This window comes from Anser anser (assembly GCF_964211835.1).
Source record: "Anser anser genome assembly, chromosome: 2".
Taxonomy (NCBI): Eukaryota; Metazoa; Chordata; class Aves; order Anseriformes; family Anatidae; genus Anser; species Anser anser.
The window spans coordinates 17,180,272-17,205,386 of NC_139721.1; the positions used below are offsets into that span (position 1 = coordinate 17,180,272).

The 25,115-nt window shown below is 38.5% G+C and overlaps 1 protein-coding gene across 5 annotated transcripts in view; it reads left to right on the forward strand.

Annotated features, from left to right (window-relative positions):
- CSMD3 (CUB and Sushi multiple domains 3) overlaps positions 1-25,115 on the forward strand; it is a 1,012,063-nt gene that overhangs the window by 958,550 nt on the left and 28,398 nt on the right. For all 5 annotated transcript variants that reach the window (XM_083827432.1, XM_083827428.1, XM_083827429.1 and 2 more), the window contains 5 exons: positions 1,411-1,587; positions 8,892-9,071; positions 16,255-16,428; positions 19,741-19,914; positions 20,752-20,825. In XM_083827432.1, coding sequence (XP_083683558.1) covers positions 1,411-1,587; positions 8,892-9,071; positions 16,255-16,428; positions 19,741-19,914; positions 20,752-20,825 — 779 coding nt within the window. The remainder of the gene's footprint in view (positions 1-1,410; positions 1,588-8,891; positions 9,072-16,254; positions 16,429-19,740; positions 19,915-20,751; positions 20,826-25,115) is intronic.

The window sequence follows — 25,115 nt, forward strand, 5'->3', positions numbered from 1 at the left end:
CGGGGGCTGCCGGGTCCTGGCGGCTCCCTCGAGCGGCCTCGATGTCAGAAAAAAAGCCCTGCCTGTCCCGATCCCCCGCTCCGCTGCAGAACGCATCTGCCCCAGAGCCGATCGCCTCAGCAAGTGGCCTATTGACTATTGACGTTTTTATTTTTCAATAGAAAATGAAAGCAAGTTAATTTGGAGTAAATCATTCTAGAAATTTTAAGCTATATGTATTTTCATAAAAGAGCTCTAACAGGATATTTATGGAGAATCATTTATTATTTATTCATCTTGATTCAAAATTAGGAAATAATTCCCAACAGATTTCTCTTGAAAGAAAAGCTTCCTGAATAGCAGAAAATACTTTGAGAACCTGTGCTTTTATTATCCACTTTAACTCTGTGGATTATTTGTTCAGAAGAGTCATCTTGTTTTAAAAATTTATTTCACAAGCTGGTTTTGTAATATGTACGATTCCTACTGAATCATTGTCACCCTGATGCAAAGTAAATATTTATATACATTGGTGTGTTGGTCTTTGAAGGAATATGCCTAACCAAACTGAACTTCCTGCTTTTCTACTTGGATCTTACCTATTGTATAAATTAATGACCAATTGCTGTCTTACATTTTAAGATACTTTCTGTATTATTTTTTACCCAAAAATCTCTGGAAACAACGATTCTGGTTATATATGTATAAACAGAACTACTGTTCTAGTTTAAGTCATATAGATTAGATGTATATATGTGATTACATAAGAAAGATGCATTCAATTTCCAAAGCTGAGCACTGAAGAAATGGGAAATACCAAGTTTAAATCTGTCTATGAAAGAATAGTTTGACTCCATCTGGTGCTTTGAATTAGAAAAGAAATGTACTTTGATGATACTATAGCGCGTACATATCAGGGTGTCAAGTCCACAATGACAATTGTAGTTCAGGCATTTTCTTGGCTGGGAGTCTGTCTTTGAAGCTAGCTTTCCTTTAATACAGGGTTGATGACTCTTTCTTTCTTTCTTTCTATCTTTCTTTCTTTCTATCTTTCTTTCTTTCTTTCTTTCTTTCTTTTTCTTTCTTTTTCTTTCTTTCTTTCTCTCTCTCTTTCTCTCTTTGTTTCTCTCTCTTTCTCTCTTTCTCTTTCTCTCTCTCTCCCTCCCTTCCTTCCTTCCTTTTTTTTTTTTCAGATTAAATTCTTACACTGTGTTTTCTTATATATGAAAGGATAAAAACAATTCATGGAAGCAGCTATTTACTATACAACATGCATTATCAGTAGGTCGTGAAACCTACATTTTTTCAGCACAACAGCACAGGTTTCTGCAACATAACACTGCTGGCAGCATTATTGTCCTTTGACAGTACTATTTCACAAATTATCTTAACAAACTAAATTTTGAACATATTTAACATTTTACTTTACAGCTGTACAGTGTGGTAATCCAGGCACAACTGCTAATGGAAAAGTATTTCGTATTGATGGAACTACATTCTCTAATTCAGTAATTTATTCATGCATGGAAGGATACATACTTTCTGGATCATCTGTAAGACAATGCACTGCCAATGGAACATGGTCTGGATCCTTGCCAAACTGCACAAGTAAGACACATGTCTAATGGATAGTCTTGTTTTTCTCTTTCTCTTTATTGAAAGACAATAAAGTAAAATCTAAAGGATTTATAAAGTCTTCAGCTTTTTTTTTCCACTACTTCATAAATAATTTTGTATATGGAATACTTTAAAAATATAGTGCTGTAGAAAGATGGATGTGTTTATTGAAAGACAGACAGTATAGTAAAATACATTACTATTTCGCTGTTATAATATTTTACTGATACAGCTTAAGGTATTTGTATGGTTATATGATCTACCTACTTTATTTCATCGCTGGCGTATATTTTTAACCTTGTTTATAATTTATCGTATGTTGTCTTTAGACATTATTCATTTAATTACTTTTCTTCATCATGGAAACTTCGTGGTATAATATTCTGGTTATCCAGGGGGCAGACAAGAAAAAACCATGAAATAAATTCTTGAGAAATATTTTTGTCATGACTCCAAGGTCAAAACTCAGATAAAACTTGTCCATCTCTCAGATAACACCTCTTTGGCCTTTTCATTAACATTATACTTGTTTTGGTTAGTCAGCTAGCAGAAGCAGTTTCAGGTTCTCTCACATTCATAGCAATCATTTCTAAGCAGTTTATTTCCAAGGCTTTATTACATGTCCTAGTTCATCTTTTAAAAGCATGGAGTAGAATTTGCTACTTTACACACTCGCTGCAACCCAAATAGAGGCCAAAAGATAAAGAAAGCTTGCGTTGTGTTGTATTGTCTTTAAATCCATCATAATTGGCGATCATGAGAACAGCTGCTTTTGCAGTCTGCAAACCTATGAGAGAGTCCAGTGGTTATTATTTTTATTTTTATTTTCCAAATTATAACAAAAATCAGATTCATTGTACCAAAGATAAAGGCATTTTGTGATTTTATCCATATTTTCTCTTGTATTTTAGAGTGAACATTTAGACACTTAGCTGAAGTACATGCTAGAACTCAGACTTCTCAAAGAAAAAATGCAGGTGGAAATTTGAAATTTTTGCTTAAAAATAGAAAGATGTCTAGGTTGTGAGAAAGATGTCTAGATGTAAGACAGAATGTATCTAATAAAATGGAAGCATCATAAAGATAATATGCAATAGAAATAAAGTATTTTAATTAACACCTAAACATTATTTAAACTGTGTTAGGCAATAGATCTATTGACATTTTTAATACACAGTTCTCTCTTTATTATGATTGCACATCTAAAAAATATATACTGTTATAATTTTATAAGTACTAATGCTTTTTAGGATCTTTAGTTTTGTCATATTGTGTATCCCCTAGAATGGCCCGAATCTAAAAAGAATGATTGAGTGAAAATCTTACCAAAAAAGGTACAACCTCTGAGAACCTCAGTCTCTCTCATTTCTGACTTTTTCATCATTGCTGACTATTAACTAGTTCCTAAAGGGATGTGATAGCACTACTAGGTGATACAACTTGTATCTAAGCGGATACAGCTACTAGCACAGGCTCTAAAATATAGAGAAATGGAGAGGCATTTTACAGAATAGCAGAATGGATGAGGTTGGCAGTCACCTCTGGAAATTGTCTAGTCTAATGAAAACTGGGGTGGGATCAGCTACAGCAGTTTTCTCAGAACTGTGTTCGGTCCTTGTCCCTGTATAGAGAGGTCTTTAATGCTACAGATTCCGAACTCATATAATACATGCAAAAATATATTAAACTTCATTGTACTTATTTGCTCTGTTCTTATCATGAAAACAGAATTATGGAATGAATCATAGAATCATAAACTGGTTTGGGTTGGAAGGGACCTTAAAGATATCTATTTCCAAACCCCCTGCTATTGGCAGGGACACCTTCCACTAGACTAGGTTATTGACAGCCCCAGCCAACCTGGCACAGCTTCTCTGAGCAAGATGTTCCAGTGGCAATAGATCAATTTTAAACTTCTAACAGATAATAAATAAGAGTTAATGGACAACATTTACTAAATGGCTAATTAATAGGTCGTGAAATAACAATCAACTCTCTGTGTCCTGCCAGTTTTATCTCCAGGTGTATAAAATAGGCCTGAAGGAGATTGTAAGGGAACAATTTAGTCATAATACTTTCAAACTGTGTCAAAAGCAGTAGAAATAGCAATGACAACAGACTTTGTTGACAGGACAGTTATTTCCTTTTTTATCCTAGCTGTCCCTACCATGCTGCGCATTTTTTGTTATGACCAGATTTCCCAAAAGTTCCTTATTTTTTGTTCAAGTCATATAACCTCATGGAACCATTACAGGATTTTGGAACAGCTTAAACAAGCAGCGGCTGTCACGAGTGAGACAGAGCAAACAGCAACAAACAGTGGATCTGGATATCGGTGTCCATTTAATAATTATGGGGTTCCGAGCTTTTATCTCACTGATTATCTCACACTCACTTGCTCCTGGCCTGGATTACCAGGAAGGCTCTGTTGGACTGGGAAGGATGGGTTTAAAGTTATGTTGGTTCATGCTGTGTAACTGCTCTTAAACTCGGGTGTTACCAACCATGATCTAGGGCCACCACCTGACATTCATCTCGTTACATCTCCCCCATTTCAAAGATCTTCCCCACTTCTAGGATCTTTTCTCCAGCCAGGATCTTCACCTTTTTTTCCAGGCCCCCCAAACCACTCTAAGCAGATGCATAAAATGTATCAGACTCCTAACTGGTATTTCTGTATCATGTCTCTCCCAGAGGGGACATCATCTCTCATGTCCCCTCTATTACTAGGGGGATTTGGGATGTACCACTTTTGTTTAGGCCAGGTGTTATAAAAATTTACAGCCAGACAATACTCATTGCAATTATCCAGTAACAGGCTTCATCCTGAGAGTTCAGAAGTTTTGGTATTGGGCATTACCACCCCCTTACGTCCCCGTCCCCACCACCCCCTGCCCCCCCCCTCTTCCCCCCCGCATATATGCTGCTATTTTCTACCTGCCAAGGTTCACAATTGTTTGGCACCTAGGAGTGCTTGTTCATTATAAACCCAGTAAGAAAGTCACGTAGGCTCTGTTAGGTATCATTAAAAAACAATTTATTAGAGCTAACACTGTAAGGAGAGAATAGCATAGATAATTTTTAGGGCCCCTTTAGATGCTGGGAGCCCCCCAGGGGTGTAGCATTGAACAGGACTCCAACCCCTGTGCAGCATTACAGGCAAACCTCATCAATAGCAGGGACTTTCTCCTTTTGGTCATCCAAGCTTTTATAGCATTTTCTTACAAGGAAACAAATCTATTTATCATTCCTACAGTCAAACAGAAATGATGTTCTCATGACAACTTCTTGCTGCACTGCTAGATAAAAACAAGGACATGCTCCTGGTGTAATCACTGGTATTGAGTGGGAGCTGCCTCCAGCTGCTCTGTTAGAAGCAGCTGGCTTGGCCTCCATGGACAAAGGATCTGTGCAGCACAACACAGCCTGAAGGCCATGATGGACATGCAGCACAGCACAGCACAGGCATGTACCTCCTCAGGCTAACTGTTATGTGGATCACTGACGCTTCTGTACATCATTAACTCTCTGATCTACAATGGTCCTTCAGTGAAGATCACTAAAACACTTCAAACTATTTTTTTTTATTATTATTATTAATTTTTTTTACATGATGACTTCAGTGGAAGTGATCCAATTTTGGTTCATTGGATGGACTGCTTAAGCAGGGTATGGATCAAGATGACCTCCAGAGGTCGCTTCCAACCTCACCATTCTGTAATTCTGTTACTGCCTGACCTCTCAAGGACTCTTCCAGTCCTATTTATGAATCTGTGAACTTTTAAAACTATCACTGAGCCTGCTAAGTAGGTGGTACGTTTCTTTTCATAAAGGTTCTAATCCTATGTTTATGATCAAATACAGTATCTTGGTAAAATCAGGTCGCCTTCTGTTGCATTAAAGGTTAAAGTAATTGGGAGTGATGCCCAATTAGCCATTATAAGTCTGATCACGTCCAGGGTACTGAACTATCATGATTACTGATTCACAAATAACATAATAACGCCCTCAAAATCGTCACATTTCATGAACTACCACAGCCACACTTAAACAGTTTGGTTGCATTCAGTGAGAACTATCACAGACAGGTTAAATGAGTAGTGCAGTTTATTAAAGCAACAGGTACACAGGTTCTTTGGATTTCTGGTGATAAATTCACTGTCTGCAAAACACGTGCAAATACCAAAAGTTCAAGTAATACAGCCTGGCTACAAACATGTTAAAAGATATGAATTGACTATATAGAGATTCCTGGCATAACCAAGTGTTCAAATCTTACCCAAAGTTGTCCCAATGGGGGGGAGGGGTGGGGGAGGAGGGGCGAGGAAAGAGAGGATCAACCTGTCAACTGGTCCCAGAAGTCAAAATGTATCTTTCGAGATAATAACTTTTCTGTTGCAATGATATCTTCCCTAACATTCTCTCTGCCTTAAGCTAATTTATATCATTTCTTATCAATCAGGTGGAAGCTTGAGTGACTCTAGTCATATAATACCTTTGTTAGGATTGGTGCTAAATTTTCTCACTTCTGTTTAAAGGTATAGGCTCAGAGAAATTCAGAGCGCATGCTCAGTGAGGGGTGGTCGCACCTTGGAGGCGGGTAGCCTTTGGGATGGAGGTGTGTTTTGGTATTATAATGATATTATAATTCACCAAAAGGACAACATTTTTTCAAAAACATGGCAGGCCATTGGCCCAGGGTAGCAAATATGCAGCTTATTGGTTCCGATGTACCTTTGAGTTCCCATCTTCTCACAGAGTCGGGCCACAGTGTCTCCACTCTGCTCCATCCTCCATACAGTTCCTCTTAGAGTCAGCACACCAAATTCCCCTGCTGTGGCCAACATCTAAGGTTGGAGGCCTAGGGAACTTCTATGGAATGCAGCTACCGTCCACCCTGGAAGCTTCTTCAGTGCTGTACCTTTTCTTAGAAATGTGAATATAAGCTTAATTTCTAAGTCACCTCAGGCAATTATTCCACACCTTCTTGCATCCACTTTTGCTTTCTTTGAAAGTTAAATGTTACAGTATAAGACAAAAGAATGAAAGGTTCTTTTTCTTACCTCTCCTTCTGTACCTCTACAAATGGTTCTAACTTTACAACACAGTAATATTAAGAATGACACTTTTTTCCCTTGACCTTTTTTTTTATTAAACTCTTTTTTTTCTATAGTAAGATAACAACTAGTGAGTACAGAAGAATAAAAGCAGACAAGACAATCATATTGTTTTTTGTATGTTTGATTGTTTGTTTTTGAGATATGGTTTGAAATGTTAATGGTAGGAAAGTAGGAACTTTGAGAAGGTATTGGAATCTAGAGATCTACCAAAGCCATGATGACTCTTTCTGTATGAAGGATCAAAGTGTCAATAGCAGAAAATAGTGCAATCACTACAGTAACATTAACAGTGGAAGAAACAAAAATTTGGTATTAATGACAAAAAGTAAAAACACGGAGATTGTAATGAAGGTGAGTGAAAAAGCTGAGAACACGGTTTTAGTTAGATTTAAATAAACAAAGAAAATAGTTTACAGGCCTGAACTAAATGGATAATTTTGTGAAGCTGTTTGAGCATATATTGCGTATGGTGTTTGTGTTCTTAAATTTGTAAGGAAATTATTTGCAATATTCTTCACAATGTAATTAATGAAGTTTAGGGAAAAAAGATGGGCATTATAGGCATGGACATTATGTTGTAATACAGTCAAAACAAAAGTGTATGTGGAAAAATATCAAGGATGATTTTAGTTGAATTTACACCATTAAGGTCACTAAATGGAACGTGTCAACTAAAGAAAGGTAGAATATTTACAGTATTTGAATATACTCATGTAACTAAGAAAAACAGTTCTGTCTTTGACAGTTCTATATTTGTTGAATAACAACATATAAAAATATATATATTTTTAAGTTTTCAAAAAATGTACTATGTTGCCAGGTAAAACAAAATACATTGATCTTCTGTTTTCTTTATCTAAACAGCTCTACCAAGGTAACCTTGTGCTATGTTCTACTGCCTATTCTGCACCCATAGGCAGCTATTGTGTGGGACATTTTTACTTTTTGAAGTTTTGAATCATGCAGTTTAATTAATATCTGCTTACTTAGACTGTGGTAAACTATGGAGCTATACTATACTAATTCTGGAATACTATACTTCTTTTGAACAGGTGTATAGAAATACTATATTTCTTGGAGCTTACTAACTGTTTGGATCAAAAATACAGAACACACTGCAGGTTTTCTCATTCCAGAAACCAGGATACAGAGAGGGTGCTATTCACATTGGTCATGCTTTAGCATGGAGTTAGAAGTAGCCAAGATGTGCTTTCTTCCCAGGAGACTGCCCCCAGAATTAACCAGCAGTAATAAAGATGCTGTGGGGAGACTGCAAAATTTACTGTAAAATGAACTGTCAAACACACGGGTGCTGTACTTTGTTCAAACTATATATAATTTTAGTGGCTTTTTTATTATTTTTTATTATTATTTTTTCCTGGAAAAAACAGCTTTTGATCATTGCCACTATGGTTCTAAATTCTCCAGATTTCTAGATTTCTTACTCTGAAAACTGTTCCAGAAACTGATAGATCAAATTTACCACATCTGAGAGAAAAATAAAAATAAAAATCTTTGATTATAGTTATTTATCTCCTTATTAACCTAAATTATCTCCTTACATTAGAAATCACAAGATGTTTTATACCCACTCTCCCTCATTAAAGGCTATATGCCTAATTTTGGCATAAACCATGGGCCATATTTTTAGATTGCCTGAACATTCTCTTCTGTTTATGTACATAGTTGTAATGTGAGCATTTACAAAGTGCTAGTTTTTCTCCATACATACAATTTAAATTTTCCAGGCTATGTTTGCTTTGAGGTTGTTCAAATGGAAAAGTAAACTAAACATATACCTGCATCTTTAATAATGAGGCTTTATAGTGACATGAAAATTAGAGGGTATCAAACCACAGTGGCTTATTTCTTACTTTTGTTCCTTTTAAGATCTTAAAATTTTACTGATTAAAATTCTACAGTCCATTACTTCTGCTTTTGAACAGGTGTATAGATTTTCTCCAAAATGTAACAGCTGCACAAATTGTGTTTGGCAGCTAATTTGAATGACATACATGTTTATCTTATGTTGATAGAGATGAGATTTATGATATTTTTCCTCCTATTTTTCCCTAAGAAGTTCCTAATTTGCCCTGTTTGTCCCCTCATATATATATATATATATTAATTGCATTCAGTTTTTTTAAAACCTGTTTTTCATTAATCTCCCTTCAGTTATCAACTGTGGAGATCCAGGAGTCCCAGCAAATGGCATGAGATATGGTGATGATTATGTTGTTGGACAAAATGTTACTTATATTTGCCAACCTGGATATACAATGGAATCAAATACCTCCTCCATTCGCACTTGTACTACCAACGGCACATGGAGTGGAGTAATCCCAACTTGCAAAGGTACAACATTAATTTTGATTGTCCAGTATTTCTTCTAGGTCATTTACATCCACTGTTTATTATAATGAGTCAGTCAAGTACTTCTTTAGAAATCACGGCTTACTATTATTATTAACATGTTGTGTGGTGTCATGACCACACAGACACCAGGGTTCTTTTAGGATCAGTAACTGCTACTACTTTATTGATGACATAACTTCAACTCAACTCCTATTGAGGACAGGCTCCCTTATACCATTCACTCTACAGCAGTACTTTTCCACTAACTATTCATTGGTCAAACAACTTTGCCCAGCAACAGCAAACACCCAGCAACTTCCATGTCTTAACAACTGGAGAACAAGCAGTCTGAGACCGCGGGGGGTTTCCTGAATCAGCCTTCTTTGTTTCTTCTAAACGCTTTACATTCCTCCTGGCCTCATCGTTAAGAGTCTGATGTTATCGCCAACCATGGGGCTTGTCGACCCCCATAGCCACACTCCTACAATGTTTAATTGATTGTTTGGCTGCAGGAAAAGTGATTTCATCATTTGGTTCTTTCCCTCCATTTTAAAAGATTAAGATGCCAGCATAGCATGTTCACATTTTTTGTTGTTGTTTGTTTGTTTGTTTGTTTTTAGCTTTATAGAACACTTTGCTACTTTGCTGCTAAAGTAAATTAGCCACTATGATGTTTTACATTTATTTTTTGTTTGTTTGTTAAGGTTAAGATGTAATTACCAAAGATGACCTATATACATATGTCTCTGTCTTTACTAAAACATCACTCAGGCACATGATGAAAGCCTTTGCGAAAGGTCTGCATATACTGAACTTTCTCAAAGGCAAATTGCTCTGGGTTACCCTATCCATAATACCAAGATTTTCTCTGATACTTCCCTCATTAGATGTGTACCTTTGAGTATCACTGTGATGTCTCAACATATTCAGCAAAAGTCTAAATCCTTCTAGCAAATTCCCTAATAATCATTCTTCTGATTTGTTTTATTTTCTCTAATGAAAACCAGAATGATAAATCTCCAGGTCCTAATTTTCTCTCTTTTACTAATTGAATTATTGATTTTCCTTATTTATGGCATTTATTTTAATAATATTTGTTGAAATTTAAATAGAAAACAAAACAAAACAAAATAACAACAGAAAAAGAACTTTACTGAAAGACAACCCTATCTATGTAATCAAAACAATTTTCTCAGAAAGCCCCCCAGGATCTTTCTTGCTAAACCTCAAAACACCTTTCTACAGAGTCATTTTTCTCACTCTTCCTGCTATCACAGCTGTAGAGAAGCAGTATTAAATTTTCAGTGTTCTTTCTTTCTGGGCTCACACTAAGTGTGTCTAATCCCTATTACTTTAAAACTTAATTGGCTAAGCATGTACTTACTTTGTTCTCATTCATCTTCCTTCTGTTTTCTTTTCTGGAAGTATGATTGCATACCTCATTTTCTCCCCTGAGGTCATTAATCAAAACATATCAAATCAGTTTTAAATCTCCACCCCCACCCCCCCATTTGCAATTATTTTCCTTACAAACTACAAATGTCCCCATATGTTACCAAGTCTAATTTAATTCTATTTCACCTTTGATAATGTCTTTTTTTTTAGTTATTTTTTCCAGCATTTTGATTTTTTTCTATTTTAAAGAATGTCAGACTTCAAGATCCTCTTAAAAAAAAACTCTTAAAAAAACTTATTTCTGTTTTTATTGTGCTCTTAACCAGCTTCAATTACAAATCTAATTTTAAGAATATAAGAATAGCCATACTGCTCCAATTGGCCAGGGGTCTGTCTGTCTCCAAGAGTGTCTGTGAGTGAACAGCTAGAAGATTATCAGACAGAACAAGTATTTATGGTACAGTCTCCCCAACAGTCTCACAGACTGAAATTCTTAAGGACTATATGGTACCTAAATGGGAACAGGAGAGCTAGCTCTAATTTGATTCAAACAACTGTACAAAAAAAGAGTTAAACTGTCACTTATGGCCTTGAGTCCTTCTGTTTCTAGTCCATATATATCTTGTATAAATACTAGACAATAATCATATGCAGAATCTTTAGGATTCTCAGGATTTCCCTCTGCTCCGCACAGGTTTGTGTGTATGCACTAGGTAAGTTAATAATCACTGCCCCCCCCCCCCCCCAATTTTTTTTTAACTTTGTAATTAAAAGGAATACATAATATCCATTAGTATGTTTGAAATGTGTAATAATTAGCTCTTACTGTCAGGAGGAAGTGGTCCTCTGGCACCGTTTAGTTAAAATAATTGGAAAATTAACTGGCTAGAAAGTGGATACTAAATTGTCAGAGTGTTATTGAAACAGAATATATAAATGATTCTTTGGCTTTGCCTAGCTGGAAAAGGATGCTTATTCAAACTTTTTTTTTTTTTTTTTAATGCAAACTTGCATTTGTAATATATTTCTATCTGAAAATATGATAGCTGTTGCTATATCACAGAATCACAAAATCATTGAACGATTAAGGTTGGAAGGCACCTCTGGAGGTCGTCTGGTCCAACCCCTCTGCTCAAGCAGGGCCACCTAGAATAGGTTGCCCAGGACCATGTCCAGGCAACTTTTGAAGGTCTCCAAGCTTGGAGGCTCCACAAGCTCTCCGGGCAACCTCTACTAGTGCTCACTTATCCAGACAGAAAAGAAGTACTTCCTGACATTTAGATGGAACAATTTTGTGCCCATTGCCTCTTGTCCTGGCACTGGGCATCACTGAAAAGAGCTATCCACTTTGCACCCTCCCTTCAGGTATTTACATGCACTGATAAGATCCCCCCTGAGCCTCCTGTTCTCCAGGTTGAACAGTCACAACTCTGTCAGCCTTTCCTTAGAGCAGTGGTGCTCCAGTCCCTTGATCATCTTGGTGGCCCTCCACTTGACTCTCTACAGTATGTCCATTTCTCTCTTGTTCTTGGTGGTCCAGAACTGGACACGGTACTCCAGGTGCAGCCTCACCAATGCTTAATAGAGGGGAACAGTCACCTCTCTTGACCTGCTGGTGATACTTTGCCTAATGCAGCCAAGAATACCATTAGCCTTCTTAGCAGCAAGGACACGTTGCTAACTTATGTTCAACTTGGTGTCTACCAGGACTCCCAAGTCATTTTCTGCCAGGCTACCTTCCAGTTGTGTTGTCCCCAGCATGTACTGGTGCCTGTGGCTGATCCTTTCTGTGTGCAGGACTCCGCACTTCTTGTTGAACTTTGTGAGATTCTTTTCTCTCCAGCCTGTCAAAGTCCTTCTGGATGGCGGCATGACCTTCCGTTGAATCAGCCTCTTCTCCCAGTTTCCTGTCCTCTGCAAACATACTGAGGATACACTCTACCCCATTGTCCAGATCATTAAAGAAGATGAAACATGACTTAAAGTTAACTTTAATTCAAGTTGAACAGGCCCGGACCCAGTATTGACCCCTGGGGTATTCCAGTCATTATTGGCCTCCAACTAGACTTTGCACCACTGACCTTTACCCTCTGGTCCTGGCCATTCAAAGGGTTTTCAATTCACCTCACTGTATGCTCATCCAGCCCATATTTCAACGGCTTCTCTGTCTTATGGGAGGCAGTGGCAAAGACCTTACTAAAGTCCAAAAAGAAAATATCCACTGCTCCTCCATCATCCATCAGGCTGGTGTTTTCATTATAGAAGTGTATGAGATTGTTTCTGCGTAACTTCCTCTTGGTGAATCTATGCATACTACTACTGATGGTTTTCTTCTCCTTCGTGTACCTGGAAATGGTTTCCAGGATTAGCTGTTCCCTCACCTTCCCAGGGACTGAGGTGAGGCTGACAGGCCCGTAATTTCTCAGGTCCTCCTTCTTGCCCTTCTTGAAGATAGGAGTGACATTTTCCTTCCTTCAGTCTTCAGGCACTTCTCCCATTTATCACAACTGAGCAAAGATAATCAAGAGTCACCTCACAATCACATCCACAAGCTCCCTCAGCATTCATGAAAGGATCCCATCGTGGCTCATGGACTGATGAATGTCCAGTTTACTTGAGTATTCCCTGACCTGACCCTCTTCCACCAAGGGTACATCTTCCTTGTTCCAGCCATTCAGCCTGGCCTTTGGGACCTGTGATTCCTGAAGGCTAGTCTTGCTGGTAAAGGCTGAGTCAAAGAAGACATTCAGTACCTTGGCCTTCTAACCATCTTGGTAACCAGGTTTTGTGGTTTAATCCAGCCAGCAGTGGAGCTCCACACAGCCATTTGCTCGCCCTCACTCCCCCAGTGGGATGGGAAAGAGAATCAGAAAAAAAAAAAAAAAAGAAAAAAAAAAGTATAAGCTTTTGGGTTGAGATACAGACAGTTTATTAGGATGGCAAAGAAGGAAAAAAATAGTAATAATTATAGTGTGTACAAAACAAGTGATGCACAATGCAATTGCTCAGCACCCACTGACCAACTCCCAGCCTATCCCTGAGCAGTGGCTCCCCACCACCCCGACAAGCCACCCCATATTAATTGTTCAGCATGATGTCATTTGGTATGGAATAACCTTTTGGCCAGTTTGAGTCAGCTGTCCTGGTTTTGTCCTCTCCTAGCTCCTTGTGCACCCCCAGCCTCCTTACTGGCAGGGCGGTGTGAGAAGCTGAAAAGTCCTTAACTTAGTGTAAGCACTGCTCTGCAACAATTAAAACATCAGTGTGTTATCAACATTATTCTCATTCTAAATCCAAAACGCAGCACCATACCAGCTACTAGGAGAAAAATTAACTCTATCCTAGCTGAAAACAGGACACCAGGTTTCCTTTTTCCTTCAGGAGAGGGCCCACATATTCCCTAGTCTTTTTATCACTGATGTACTTGTAGAAGCCCTTCTTGTTGCCCTTGACATCCCTAGCCAATTTCAATCCCATTTGGGCTTCAGCTTTCCTTACTTGATCTCTGGCTGCTCATACAACGTTTACATATTTCTCCCAGGTTACTTGTCCGTGCTTCCAGCCTCTGTAGGCTTCTCTTTTGAGTTTTCATTTGGCCAGGTGCCCCTTGTTCATACATGCACCCCTCCTGGTGCTTTTGTCTGACTTCCTCTTTGTTGGGATGCATTGCTCTTGAGCTTGGAGGCAGGGATACTTGAATATTAACCAACTTTCTTTCCTCCCCTCTTCCCTCAAAGGGCCTTATCCCAAGGTACTCTACCAAGCAAAACCTTGAAGAGGCCAAAGTCTGATGTCCTGAAATCCAGGGCTGTGAGATTGCCACCGAGCCCTGTCTTTCCTTTAATCCTAGCCTATAAATTCTCAGTCATCTCCTCATCCATCCATCCCTAGGCAGAGCTCCATGCACTCCAGCTGCTCATTGACGTAGAGGACAACACCACCTCCTTGTCTCCCCAGCCTGTCCTTCCTACAGAGCCTGTATTCTTCCATTAGATGACTCCAGTCATGGGAGCCATCCCACCACATCTCCATGATGCCAATAAGATCATAGCCCTTCAAGCATACACACATATCTAAATCATCTTGTTTAGTCCCCATACTGCATGCAGTAGTGTATAGAAGAGGGGCACCCCAGCGTGCTGTAGACCTAGAAAGTGTCTGGGAGATTTCTCCATAATGCTGCCTCACAGACATTTCCTTGCTAACCTGCAAGTGCTGGAGGTGACCTTGCTTAAGCCCCTTTTTTGATGATTTTGTGATCCTTCCCTATCACATTAACCCCCGTCCCTTTGTTCAGATGCACTGTGTGTCACTCTTTCACAGAGCTGCTGGCTACTCTCTCCCTCCCCCCTCCTTCCTAGTTTAAAGCCCTCCTGATAAGGTCAGCCATCCTATTGGTAAAAATATCTTTGCCCCACTTAGAGAGATGCATCACTTCTCTCCCAAGAAAATATTAATCCTCAAGCAGGGTCCCATGATCATAGAACCCAAAACCCCATCACCAACACCAGTTCTTCAGAAATTATTGACCTCCCTTATCAGTGCTATTCTTCTCACATCCTTTCTCCTGATCAATGGGATTGAGTAAAAATACTACATGGGACCCCATGCTCTTGAACACTGCCCCAAAACTCTGTAGACTGCCCCCAGAGCTCTGGTTGAATCTCTGACCAAAACATTTAGAGTGGTGTTCTGCCCTGTTGCTGGGTTTTGCTTGTTTGTTTTGAATACATATATATGTTTACATATATATTTATTTTATATTTTTTCTCCACAGATTTCTGATATTACTACTGCTTTCATGCTAATTCTTCTGTTTGTTAATAGATATTTCTTTCTTTATTATTCAGATCAGAAGTTAAAATATACGGATCTTTTTAAAAAGACTAGTAATGAAGCTCTTGAAGAATGCAGACAGACTTTAGCCACTTGATGTAGTGTCTGTAGAGTACTTATTTGAACCCTTTTTATTCAAACAACATGAAAGTGATTGACTGTACCATCAGCAAGTTTGACAATGAATTCAAGCTGAGTGGTGTGGCTGGCATGCTGGAGGGAAGGGATGCCATCCAGAGGGACCTGGACAGGCTTGAGAGGTGGGCCTGTGTGAACCTCGTGAAGTTCAACAAGGCCAAGTGCAAAATTCTGCACCAGGGTCATGGCAATCCCAAGCACAGCTACAGGCTGGGGACCCCACCTGGAGTACTGCATTCAGCTCTGGGGCCCTCAATAAAAGAAAGATGTGGACTCATTAGAGCAAGTCCAGAGGAGGGCCACAAGGATGATCAAAGTTCTGGAACACCTCTGCTATGAAGATAGTCTGATAGAGTTGGGGTTATTCAGCCTGGAGAAGAGAAGGCTTCCGGGGTGACCTTATTGCAGCTTTCCTACCTAAAGGGGTATTACAAGAAAACTGGGGAGGGACTCTTTGTTGGGGACTGTAGTGATAGGACAAGGAGTAATAGACTTTTTTTTTTTTTTTTTTTAAATTCTGTAGACTACATAGTCTCTACACTGATTTTTGGGTAGGCTCACTGCATTGTTTGAAACAACATCCTGTTTTATTTAAGACACTTCATCAATCAGCCATTAAAGTATGTCTCTGAAATGGAACAAACTAGAAGTACTAACATCAGGAAATGTGGCAACAACACAGTGAGGAGATAGTATGTTCTCACTCTATTGTCCTTTAAAAGAGGTGAAATTAGCACATATGGTTCTTCTAGTAACTATATACACTGGGGATATTTACAGCAGCTGGACCTAATTATTTTGAATGTTATTGCAGCTGTTACCTGCCCAACTCCTCCGCAGATCTCTAATGGAAGGTTGGAAGGAACAAACTTGGACTGGGGATTTAGCATTAGCTACGTCTGTTCTCCAGGCTACGAACTCTCTTTTCCTGCTGTTTTGACTTGTGTTGGGAGTGGAACATGGAGTGGTGAAGTACCTCAGTGTTTGCGTAAGTATTTTCTCTATGATCCACTATTTCTTTATCTAACTGTTGAGCTTTTTTATATTTTTGATATATTTTCCAAAATTATAACATAATTTATAGATTGAGGACGAGAGAGGAATATCTGTAAATCTTTTGTGAAAACACAGGAAGCCTTAAACATAAAAACTAAAAGATATATTACAGGCAATGTACATAAAATAAACCAAGGGAGAATCAGCATTAGAAAATTCTGTTTTGTTTTTAGATCCTGCTACATATAGAGCAGGGGAAGTTTTATTATAAAACTCCTTTATATGGTCATTACTCATGCTAAACTTTGACTGATATCACAGAAATCTGTATACGTCAGATGTGTTGACTAGATCCCAGGGCAATTCATTGACAATTTTATATTTTCCCAGTATACTAAATTAAGTTATATGTTCTGTGCAGTAAATTTTATTAACTTTAAGGTTGTAACATTGATGAATTTTTAAATTTCTATAAAGTTCATTATAACAGCAAATGCACCTTTTTCTTTAGGTTGGTGTCATTCCACTCATTATTTAAAAAAACCTTCCTAAGGAAGTTATTGTGATACTTTTGAGAGATAGTCAATTGTTTGCACTGAAGAATGAGGTTCTGTAGTTATTTGTAAAACAGCTGTACACTGAAACTATAATATTCTTGATCTAGACATCTATCTGGAAGAGGATAATTTCATCTACGTGGCTCTACAGTTTCTAAAGCTTCATTTGAACTTACCAGATACCTTTCCAAATGTTGAAAAAAAATTATTCTCCATTATGTCACTATTTTTATTTGTTTATCTATTTATTTATTTGCATTTTTCATCTTTCCCTTTCAAAAATATTCTCTGTTTTGGCTAGGTCCTACTATTATGGCATCATATCATAATGATGCCCCCCTCCCCCCTCTGTCTCTGGTATTCTCATACCGTCAAAAATATTTTATTAGTGTTGCTGAAACTATATGTACCAGAACTGGAACATGGTGAAAGGCAGTTTCTGGAAGCTACTATTTGCTGTTTAAGTTCACTAGATGGAGCTCTTCTAGAATCTGGTATATTAAGAACTTCAAAGGCCATGAGAAATGCTTTTCATCATTTGATCTTGATTGAAATAGTGTCCTTAAATTCACTTTTTTTTGATATCATAAACTATTTTGTCATCTTTGAGGTTGGAATATTGCAATATACTCTCAAAAGGGGACTCTGCCTTTAAACTATATAAAAGGTATAGTTAGTACAGAGTACAGCTGTCTGAGGATTAAAGGCTGTTTCATGCTGAGATTGCATTAACTGAGTGTTGTTGATGTGCAAAGGTTACCCACTGGCTTTTAGTAGAAATCAATTGGCATCCAGTGCTTGTCAAAGAGCTTAAACTATCTGCCATCTGGCTGAAGTGAGAAGGAGCTGTTGAAAGTCATTCCCAATGAGCAATCTTTAAGCAGCTCTTGACATCAGAAATTTAGATCCCAGCTTGGTTCCATAAAGTTGTAGACTGTCTGAAGATATGCAAGGTATAGGGGAATAATTATTTGGAATGGAATATATTCATTTTTTTTTTGGCTGACTATTTGTCATCTATGACCTACTAGATTTGTCTAATTTAATTAATTATAGAGTACCTTGAGGAAAACTGTCAGGATATACCACTATACTACTTCCATGGCTTCCATATCAAAGGTAGATACTCACTAGATATTCAGTGACTGGTTAAAGGTAATTGACAGATGAATGATTTTAGTTTAAAAATAACAAACTTAACAAAACACCATTTTTTAATGTGAGGATTTTTCTTTTCCCTTGGGAGTGGTTTCTACTTCGTTAATGCAAAGAACTGATAAAGAAACAATTTTAAGCCTTTGTGTTAAAAATCTATACACATTTAATATATTCTCAAATTAAGACTTGCACATAATTTTAATAATTAAAACATAAATTACAACTGTGATTTGTCAATCAACCAGTAAGATTCGTTATGTGGCACTATCTCTAATTCACAGATCTTTCAGAATTGGGGATACAATTCTGCAGACAGTCCCATTCCACCTGAAGCTGTAAAATAGTATACATTTCTTATATGCTGTAGATTAAGCCATTTTTCTTCAATAGCATGAGTGTGCAGGGAGTTTCTGTATAGTCAGTGTCCTCGGAAATAGGTAGAGGGCAGTAGCATTTCATGTGAGCTGGTTGTATGGAAGCATTAAGACCTAAGTGACAAAGAGATATTAGAAATGTATTTTGAAAGTGGTCAAGAGATCTAATTTAAATTATGCTTTTAGAAAAGAAAGATGGAGCAGAAAATTCCACTACCTGTACTAGATGCCTCTTTACAAATGTCATTATGTGTATTCAGGTTAATGTGGTGGGTTTTGTGTGTTCATCTGTTTTGGGAGTTTTTTGTTGTTGTTTTTGTTTTTGCCATTATTATTATTATTATTTATTTTTGTGTGTGTGTGCATAGGGTTTATCTTAGCTGATTGCATTTCCTGAATCAAGTTTTCAAAATCCAACTTCTAACAACTATCGGAACTTTATATTGCAGAAGAAGGCCAGTAATTTGACAGCAGTACATTCACTTAGTTATGCTATGCAACAGTCATAAGGAAACATTCAGGGGAAAGGTGGAAAAGAACAAGATCAGTTTAAGAACATGTTCTTATCAGATGGATTTATCCTGACTAAGAATAGCATATTAATGTTTAACATTTAAATTGCTGCCAAAATGTATTTACTGTATATTTTTTTAGCCATACTAATTTTCCAGTGTTATATTTCTGTGCGTACCAAATCTTATCTTTCAGTGAAGAATGAGGAAGTAAGAACTTACAGTTCCTAAAATATATCTGACAAGTCCTTCAATTGTACAAAAATGTAGAACACTAGGTAGGTGGCAAAAAAGCAGGAGAGGATGGAAGACTAACATGAAGGTTTGTTTCACTCTCTAATTGCTCTCCACAGGAGGGTTTGAAGATTGATGTGTTTGGAAGGTGTGAACTGTGAATATTTGGGACTTAATAAAACAACTCTTGTAACCTTGAGCATCAACTGCAAGCTACTGACCAAATCCCATTACATAAGAATTTTGAACAGTTAGCCTTTCTTTAGTGCAAACTGAAGCAAAACTAACAATTGGCTATTTAATTTCTCTTTGAATTCCAGTAAATATTTCTGTATTTAACCTCTGTTTAATTAAAAATAACAATAATAAAAAGTAACGTGGAGTAACGACTCAGTTCAGATAAATGTTATTTTCATACATTTTAATAAATAAATAATAAATTTATTTTCTATCATATCTTTTCTTACAGCAAAGTTTTGTGGTGACCCTGGAGTACCCTCTCAAGGGAAAAGAGAAGGCAAGAGTTTCATCTACCAGTCAGAAGTCTCTTTCAGCTGCAATCCTCCTTTTATTTTAGTTGGCTCCAGCACCAGGATTTGCCAAGCAGATGGCACATGGAGTGGTTCTTCACCCCGATGTATAGGTAAGGTGACACCCATATTACTGAAATTACCTGAATGCTCATTATTCCTTTTTCCAGCTATTTTTGCATTATCCTCTTGCTATTCGATACTCTCTAAGAATCACTAACAAATGTGAGAATTAAATAAATAAATAAATGGCCAGAAAGTGGGGAGGGAGGTGATTCTCCCCCTCTGCTTTTCTCCTGTGAGACCTCACCTAGAATACTGTGTTCAGCTCTGGGGCCCTCAATATAAGAGAGACATGGACCTATTACAGCAAGCCCAGAGGAGGGCCACAAGGGTGAGGAAAGGGCTGGAACACCTCTCCTATGAAGACAGGCTTATAGAGTTGGCATTGTTCAGCCTGGAGAAGGCTCTGAGGAGACCTCATTGCAGCCTTCCAGTACCTAAAGGGAGACTACAGGAAAACTGGGGAGGGACTCTTTGTTAGGGACTGTAGTGATAGGACAAGGAGTAATGGTTTTAAACTAACAGAGGGTAGATTTAGATTAGATAGTAGGAAGAAATTCTTTACTCAGAGGGAGGTGAGGCAGTGAAATAGGTTCTCCAGAGAAGTTGTGGATGCCCCATCCCTGGCAGTGTGTAAGGCTAGGTTGGCTGGGATTTTTGAGCAACCTGGTCTGCTGCAAGGTGTCCCTGCCCATGGCAGGGGGTTTGGACTAGATGATCTTTAAGGGCCCTTCCAAATTAAACCATTCTATGAAACAAATCACTCTATTTTTGTTTCTCTTGTTGGCATATTGCATGTTTTTGAACAAACATAGCTTTGTTATACATGCATATATGTCATTAAAATATTGTACTTTGTTTTGTTTTTCATTTATTATTTTTTTAAGAACCTACTCGCACAGCATGTGAAAATCCAGGAGTCCCAAGGCATGGATCACAAAACAACACATTTGGCTATCAGGTAGAGTATGCTATTTTTTACTGACTTCCATATTAAAGTCTTTTTGTACTGCCTCAAAGTTTACAAACTCATGAATAGAGATCGAGAAATTGCTTGTGCCTTAAAAAAGTTGGTTGCTGGAATGTTGTTCTTTCCTTATTTCTGCTTGCTGGTTTAAACTGACCTTGTGTCCCTATTAGCAACGAATGCACTACATGAAAGTCTGGTGATCAAGTTCTTGGTTTTACCTTGAAGTAGTTCAGGAACTCCAAAGCAATATGTAAGTGCTCCCTACTGTTTGTGAATGCTTCTATAAATACATTAGCAACAGAAGAAGGACTAAGGAGAATGTCCATCTTTTATTGCATGGGGGGGGGGGGGGGGGGCGGGGTGGAACATAGTGATGAAGAATGAGGAAAAGGCTGGGGTACTTAATGCCTTTGCCTCAGTCTTTAGTAGTAAGACCAGTTATTCTCTGGGTACCCAGCCCCCTGAGCTGGAAGACAGGGACAGGTAGCAGAACAAAGCCCTCATAATCCATGAGGAAATGGCTAGCGATCTGCTAAACCACTTACACATACACAAGTCTTTGAGACCAGATAGGATCCACCTGAGGGTACTGAGGGAAGTGGCAGAAGTGCTCATCAAGCCCCTTTTCATCATTTATCAACTGTCCTAGCTATCAGGGGAGGTCCCAGTTGACTAACAGCTAGCAAATATGAGACCCATCTACAAGAAGGGCCGGAAGGAGGATCCAGAAAACTACAGGCCTGTCTGTCTGAGCTCAGTGCCAGGTTATGGAACAGATCATCTTGAGTGCCATCTCACAGCACAATACAGGGCAACCAGGAGATCAGGCTCAGTCACTAAGGGTTTATGAAAGGCATGTCCTGATTGTCTAGCCTGATCTCCTTCTACAACAAGGTGACCCACTTTGTGGGTGAAGGAAAGGCTGTGGATGTTGTCTACCTAGACTTTAGTAAAGCTGTTGATAGTGTTTCCCACAGCATTCTTCTGGAGAAAATGGCTGCTCATGGCTTGGACAGGCATATGCTTCTGTGGATAAAATACTGAGAGTTGTGGTGAATGGAGTTACATCCAGTTGGCAGCCAGTAACAAATAGTGTCCCCCAGGGCTCAGTATTGGGGCCAGTTCTCTTTAATGTCTTTATCAATGATCTTGACAAAGGGATCGAGTGCACTCTCAGAAAGTTTGCAGATGACGCCAAGTTGGGCATGAGTGTTGATCTGCTTCAGGGAGAAAAGTTCTACACAAGGACCTGGATAGACTGGATTGATGGACCAAGACCATCTGTATGAGGTTCAGCAAGATGCCAGGTCCTGCACTTGGGGCACAACAACCCCATGCAACACTACAGGCTGGGGGAAAGAGTAGCAGGAAGAGACGTGGTGGTATTGGTTGATAACCAGCTGAATATGAGTCAGCAGTGTGCTCAGGTGGCCCTGAAGGCCAATAGCATCCTAGTTTGTATCAGAAATTGTGAGGCCACTAGGTCTAGAAAAGTGATTGTCCCCCTGTACTCAACTCTGGTGAGATGAGACCACACCATGAATACTGTGTTTAGTTTTGTTTTGGGCCCCTCTCTACAAGGAAGATATTGAGGTGCTAAAGCGTGTCCAAAGAAGGGCAGTGAAGATGGTGAAGGATCTAGAGAACAAGTTTTATGAGGAGCAGTTGAAGGACCTGGGTTATTTAGCCTAGAGAAAAGAAGGCTCAGGGGAGACTTTACTGTCCTCTACAACTACCTGAAAGGAGGTTGTAGCAAGGTGGGGGTCAATCTCTTTGCCCAGGCAACAAGTGATAAGATGAGGAAATGGCCTTAAGTTGTGCCCGGGGAAGTTTAGGTTGGATATTAGGAAAAATGTCTTTGCTGAAAGGGTTGTGAAGTATTGGAAAAGGCTGCCCAGGGAAGTGGTTGAGTCACCATCCCTGGAGGTATTCAAAAGGCATGTAGATGTGGTGCTGTGGGATATGATTTAGTGGTAGACTTGACAGTGCTAGGTTAACAGTTAGGCTTGATGATCTTAGAGGAGTTTTCCAACATAAATAATTCTATGATTCTATGATTCAAATAAGATTTTTCACCTTAAAAGTATGTATACTATATGCCAAACTGCTAACATAGACACACTTTAAAAAAATAGTGCGTTGGTTTTTGTTTGTTTGTTTGTTTGAGGCGTGGGTTGTTGTCGCTTTCTTTATGTTTGTGTATTTTCGTTTTTCTCTGAGAGAAATTCTGTTGTAACATATGGAAATTATATAACCGAAATGAACGATCGAGTCACTGAGGCTGGCAGGTGCCTCTGGAAAGCTTCTAGTCCAAACCCCACCTTCTCAAAGATCAGCTAGGGCTGGTTGCTCAGGGCTGTGTCCAGGTGAGTTTTGAATATTTCCAGGGACAGACACTCCACACACCCTTACAACCTTACAGTAAAAATTTATTTATTTTTTTTTTATGTCTAAACAGAATTTCCTATATTTCACTTAGTGCCTGGGTTGCCTCTTGTCTGGTCACTGGACACCACTGAGAAAAGTCTGCCTGTTTCCTTTCCTGCCCCTATCAGCTGCTAATATACACTGATAACATTCCTCCTGAGCCTTTTCTTTTGCTAGCTGAATAGTCCCAGCTCTCTAAGCCTCTCCTTGTCTGCTCCTGTCTTTGAATCACCTTTGTGATCTTTCATTGGACTCAGTGCAGTATGCCCCTGTCTCTCTTGTACTGCGAAGCTGAGCATCTCCCTTGACCTGATGGCAATGTTCTACCTGATGCAGCAAAGTGGACCAACAGCCACTTGGGCTGCAAGGCTTTGTTGTAGCAAATGATGTTTGCATGAGCTCCTTTTGGAATAATATATGAGGCATTTACCATGCTAGAATGTGGTATATGCAGAAAAAAACTTACAGACATCATGCTATTTTGACACTGCAGTGCTAAAAGGGCACTGTTCTTGTGTTCAGTGTTGGAAAACATTCTTCAAAATGTAGTGAAAGATCTTTACTTTTATTATATTGCTTAAAGAGTAACAATACAAAAATGTAAAATTGAAAATGCTTCTGAATTTCTGAATCACACAAAATGGCAGTGTTAGTGAGAGGTTTTCATGGATGAATGCAGAATCACAGATGTAGAAATGTGACATATAGTTTGCTAGGAGTACTATAAGGCAACTGTGAACAAAGTAAGGAAGAGTCAAAATTATCCTGGTACATCTGCGTTTGGTATCAGGGATGAAAGCTCCAGTCGTGTGAACAGGCATACACAGAAAAGCAAGCTGGAAGCTCCCAGGTTGTATGTTGTACCTGTCCAGTAGTAGGAGTTAAGTAAAAACTGCAGATTGCCAGAAATGCAAGAAAGGCCTAATTGAAATTGGAGTAGATTTACAACATGAAATTATTATTTTTTTTTAAGCATGGATCGAATCTAAAGGCTCTTCAGGGTCTTTACCACAGATTTCTTTGGTTTGTCATTTTGGTGGCCTTTATGCAGTACTCCTCCTGCTTAGTGTTTTTTTTGTTTGTTTGTTTGTTTTAGCAATATTTGGAGTTTTCAGATTTTGCTAGATCACAGTCATTGATAAGTGGTAATATAATTGTCTCAATTTTCTCCAGGGAATGAAGTAGAGTTTTGTTTTGTGCTAAGATCGAATGTGCAGGGGCAGTCCTTGGGCTAACTTCCTCTGGGAGTAATACTATGTTATGCTAGAGAGCAACTCTTTATTCAGCTGTGTAAGAAATGAATTATTGTAATGACCGTTTTCTACAATTTTATTGTCACACTTTCTCTGGCATATTAATGAGCTTTCTATCACTGAAGAAGCTAATATGGCCTTTCTCATTTGAGATGTAGTTGTGGTTGTGTATGAAAGCATCACTCACAGCTCACATCAAACTGTTAAAATACCAGGCAAAATGTCAACTGATAAATAATTTCTAAAAGAAGTGTAGCTGCTGGCAGGATTTACAACCTGGATCCCACAGTTGTAAGGTTAGTGCCTTGCAGACAAGTGGGGCAAATCAGCAAGTTTAATTTGATGACAATTATTTTGCAAATTGTTTTGAGATATAGTCTCCTTCCCTGGTCAGAAATGTATCCTTAAGCTCCTATATAATGAATTTGGTTTTGTATAGGAACTAAATGTCTGCACATGATTTCTGGTTACTATAAATATGACATCTTAGTTAATACAGAGCAGAGGAGGAGCATTATTCTCACACAAGAAGCAAAGTTTACCGCTTTATTGGGTAGAAATGACAATGAAAATGATCAGTTTTAGACAAGTTATTGTCTGT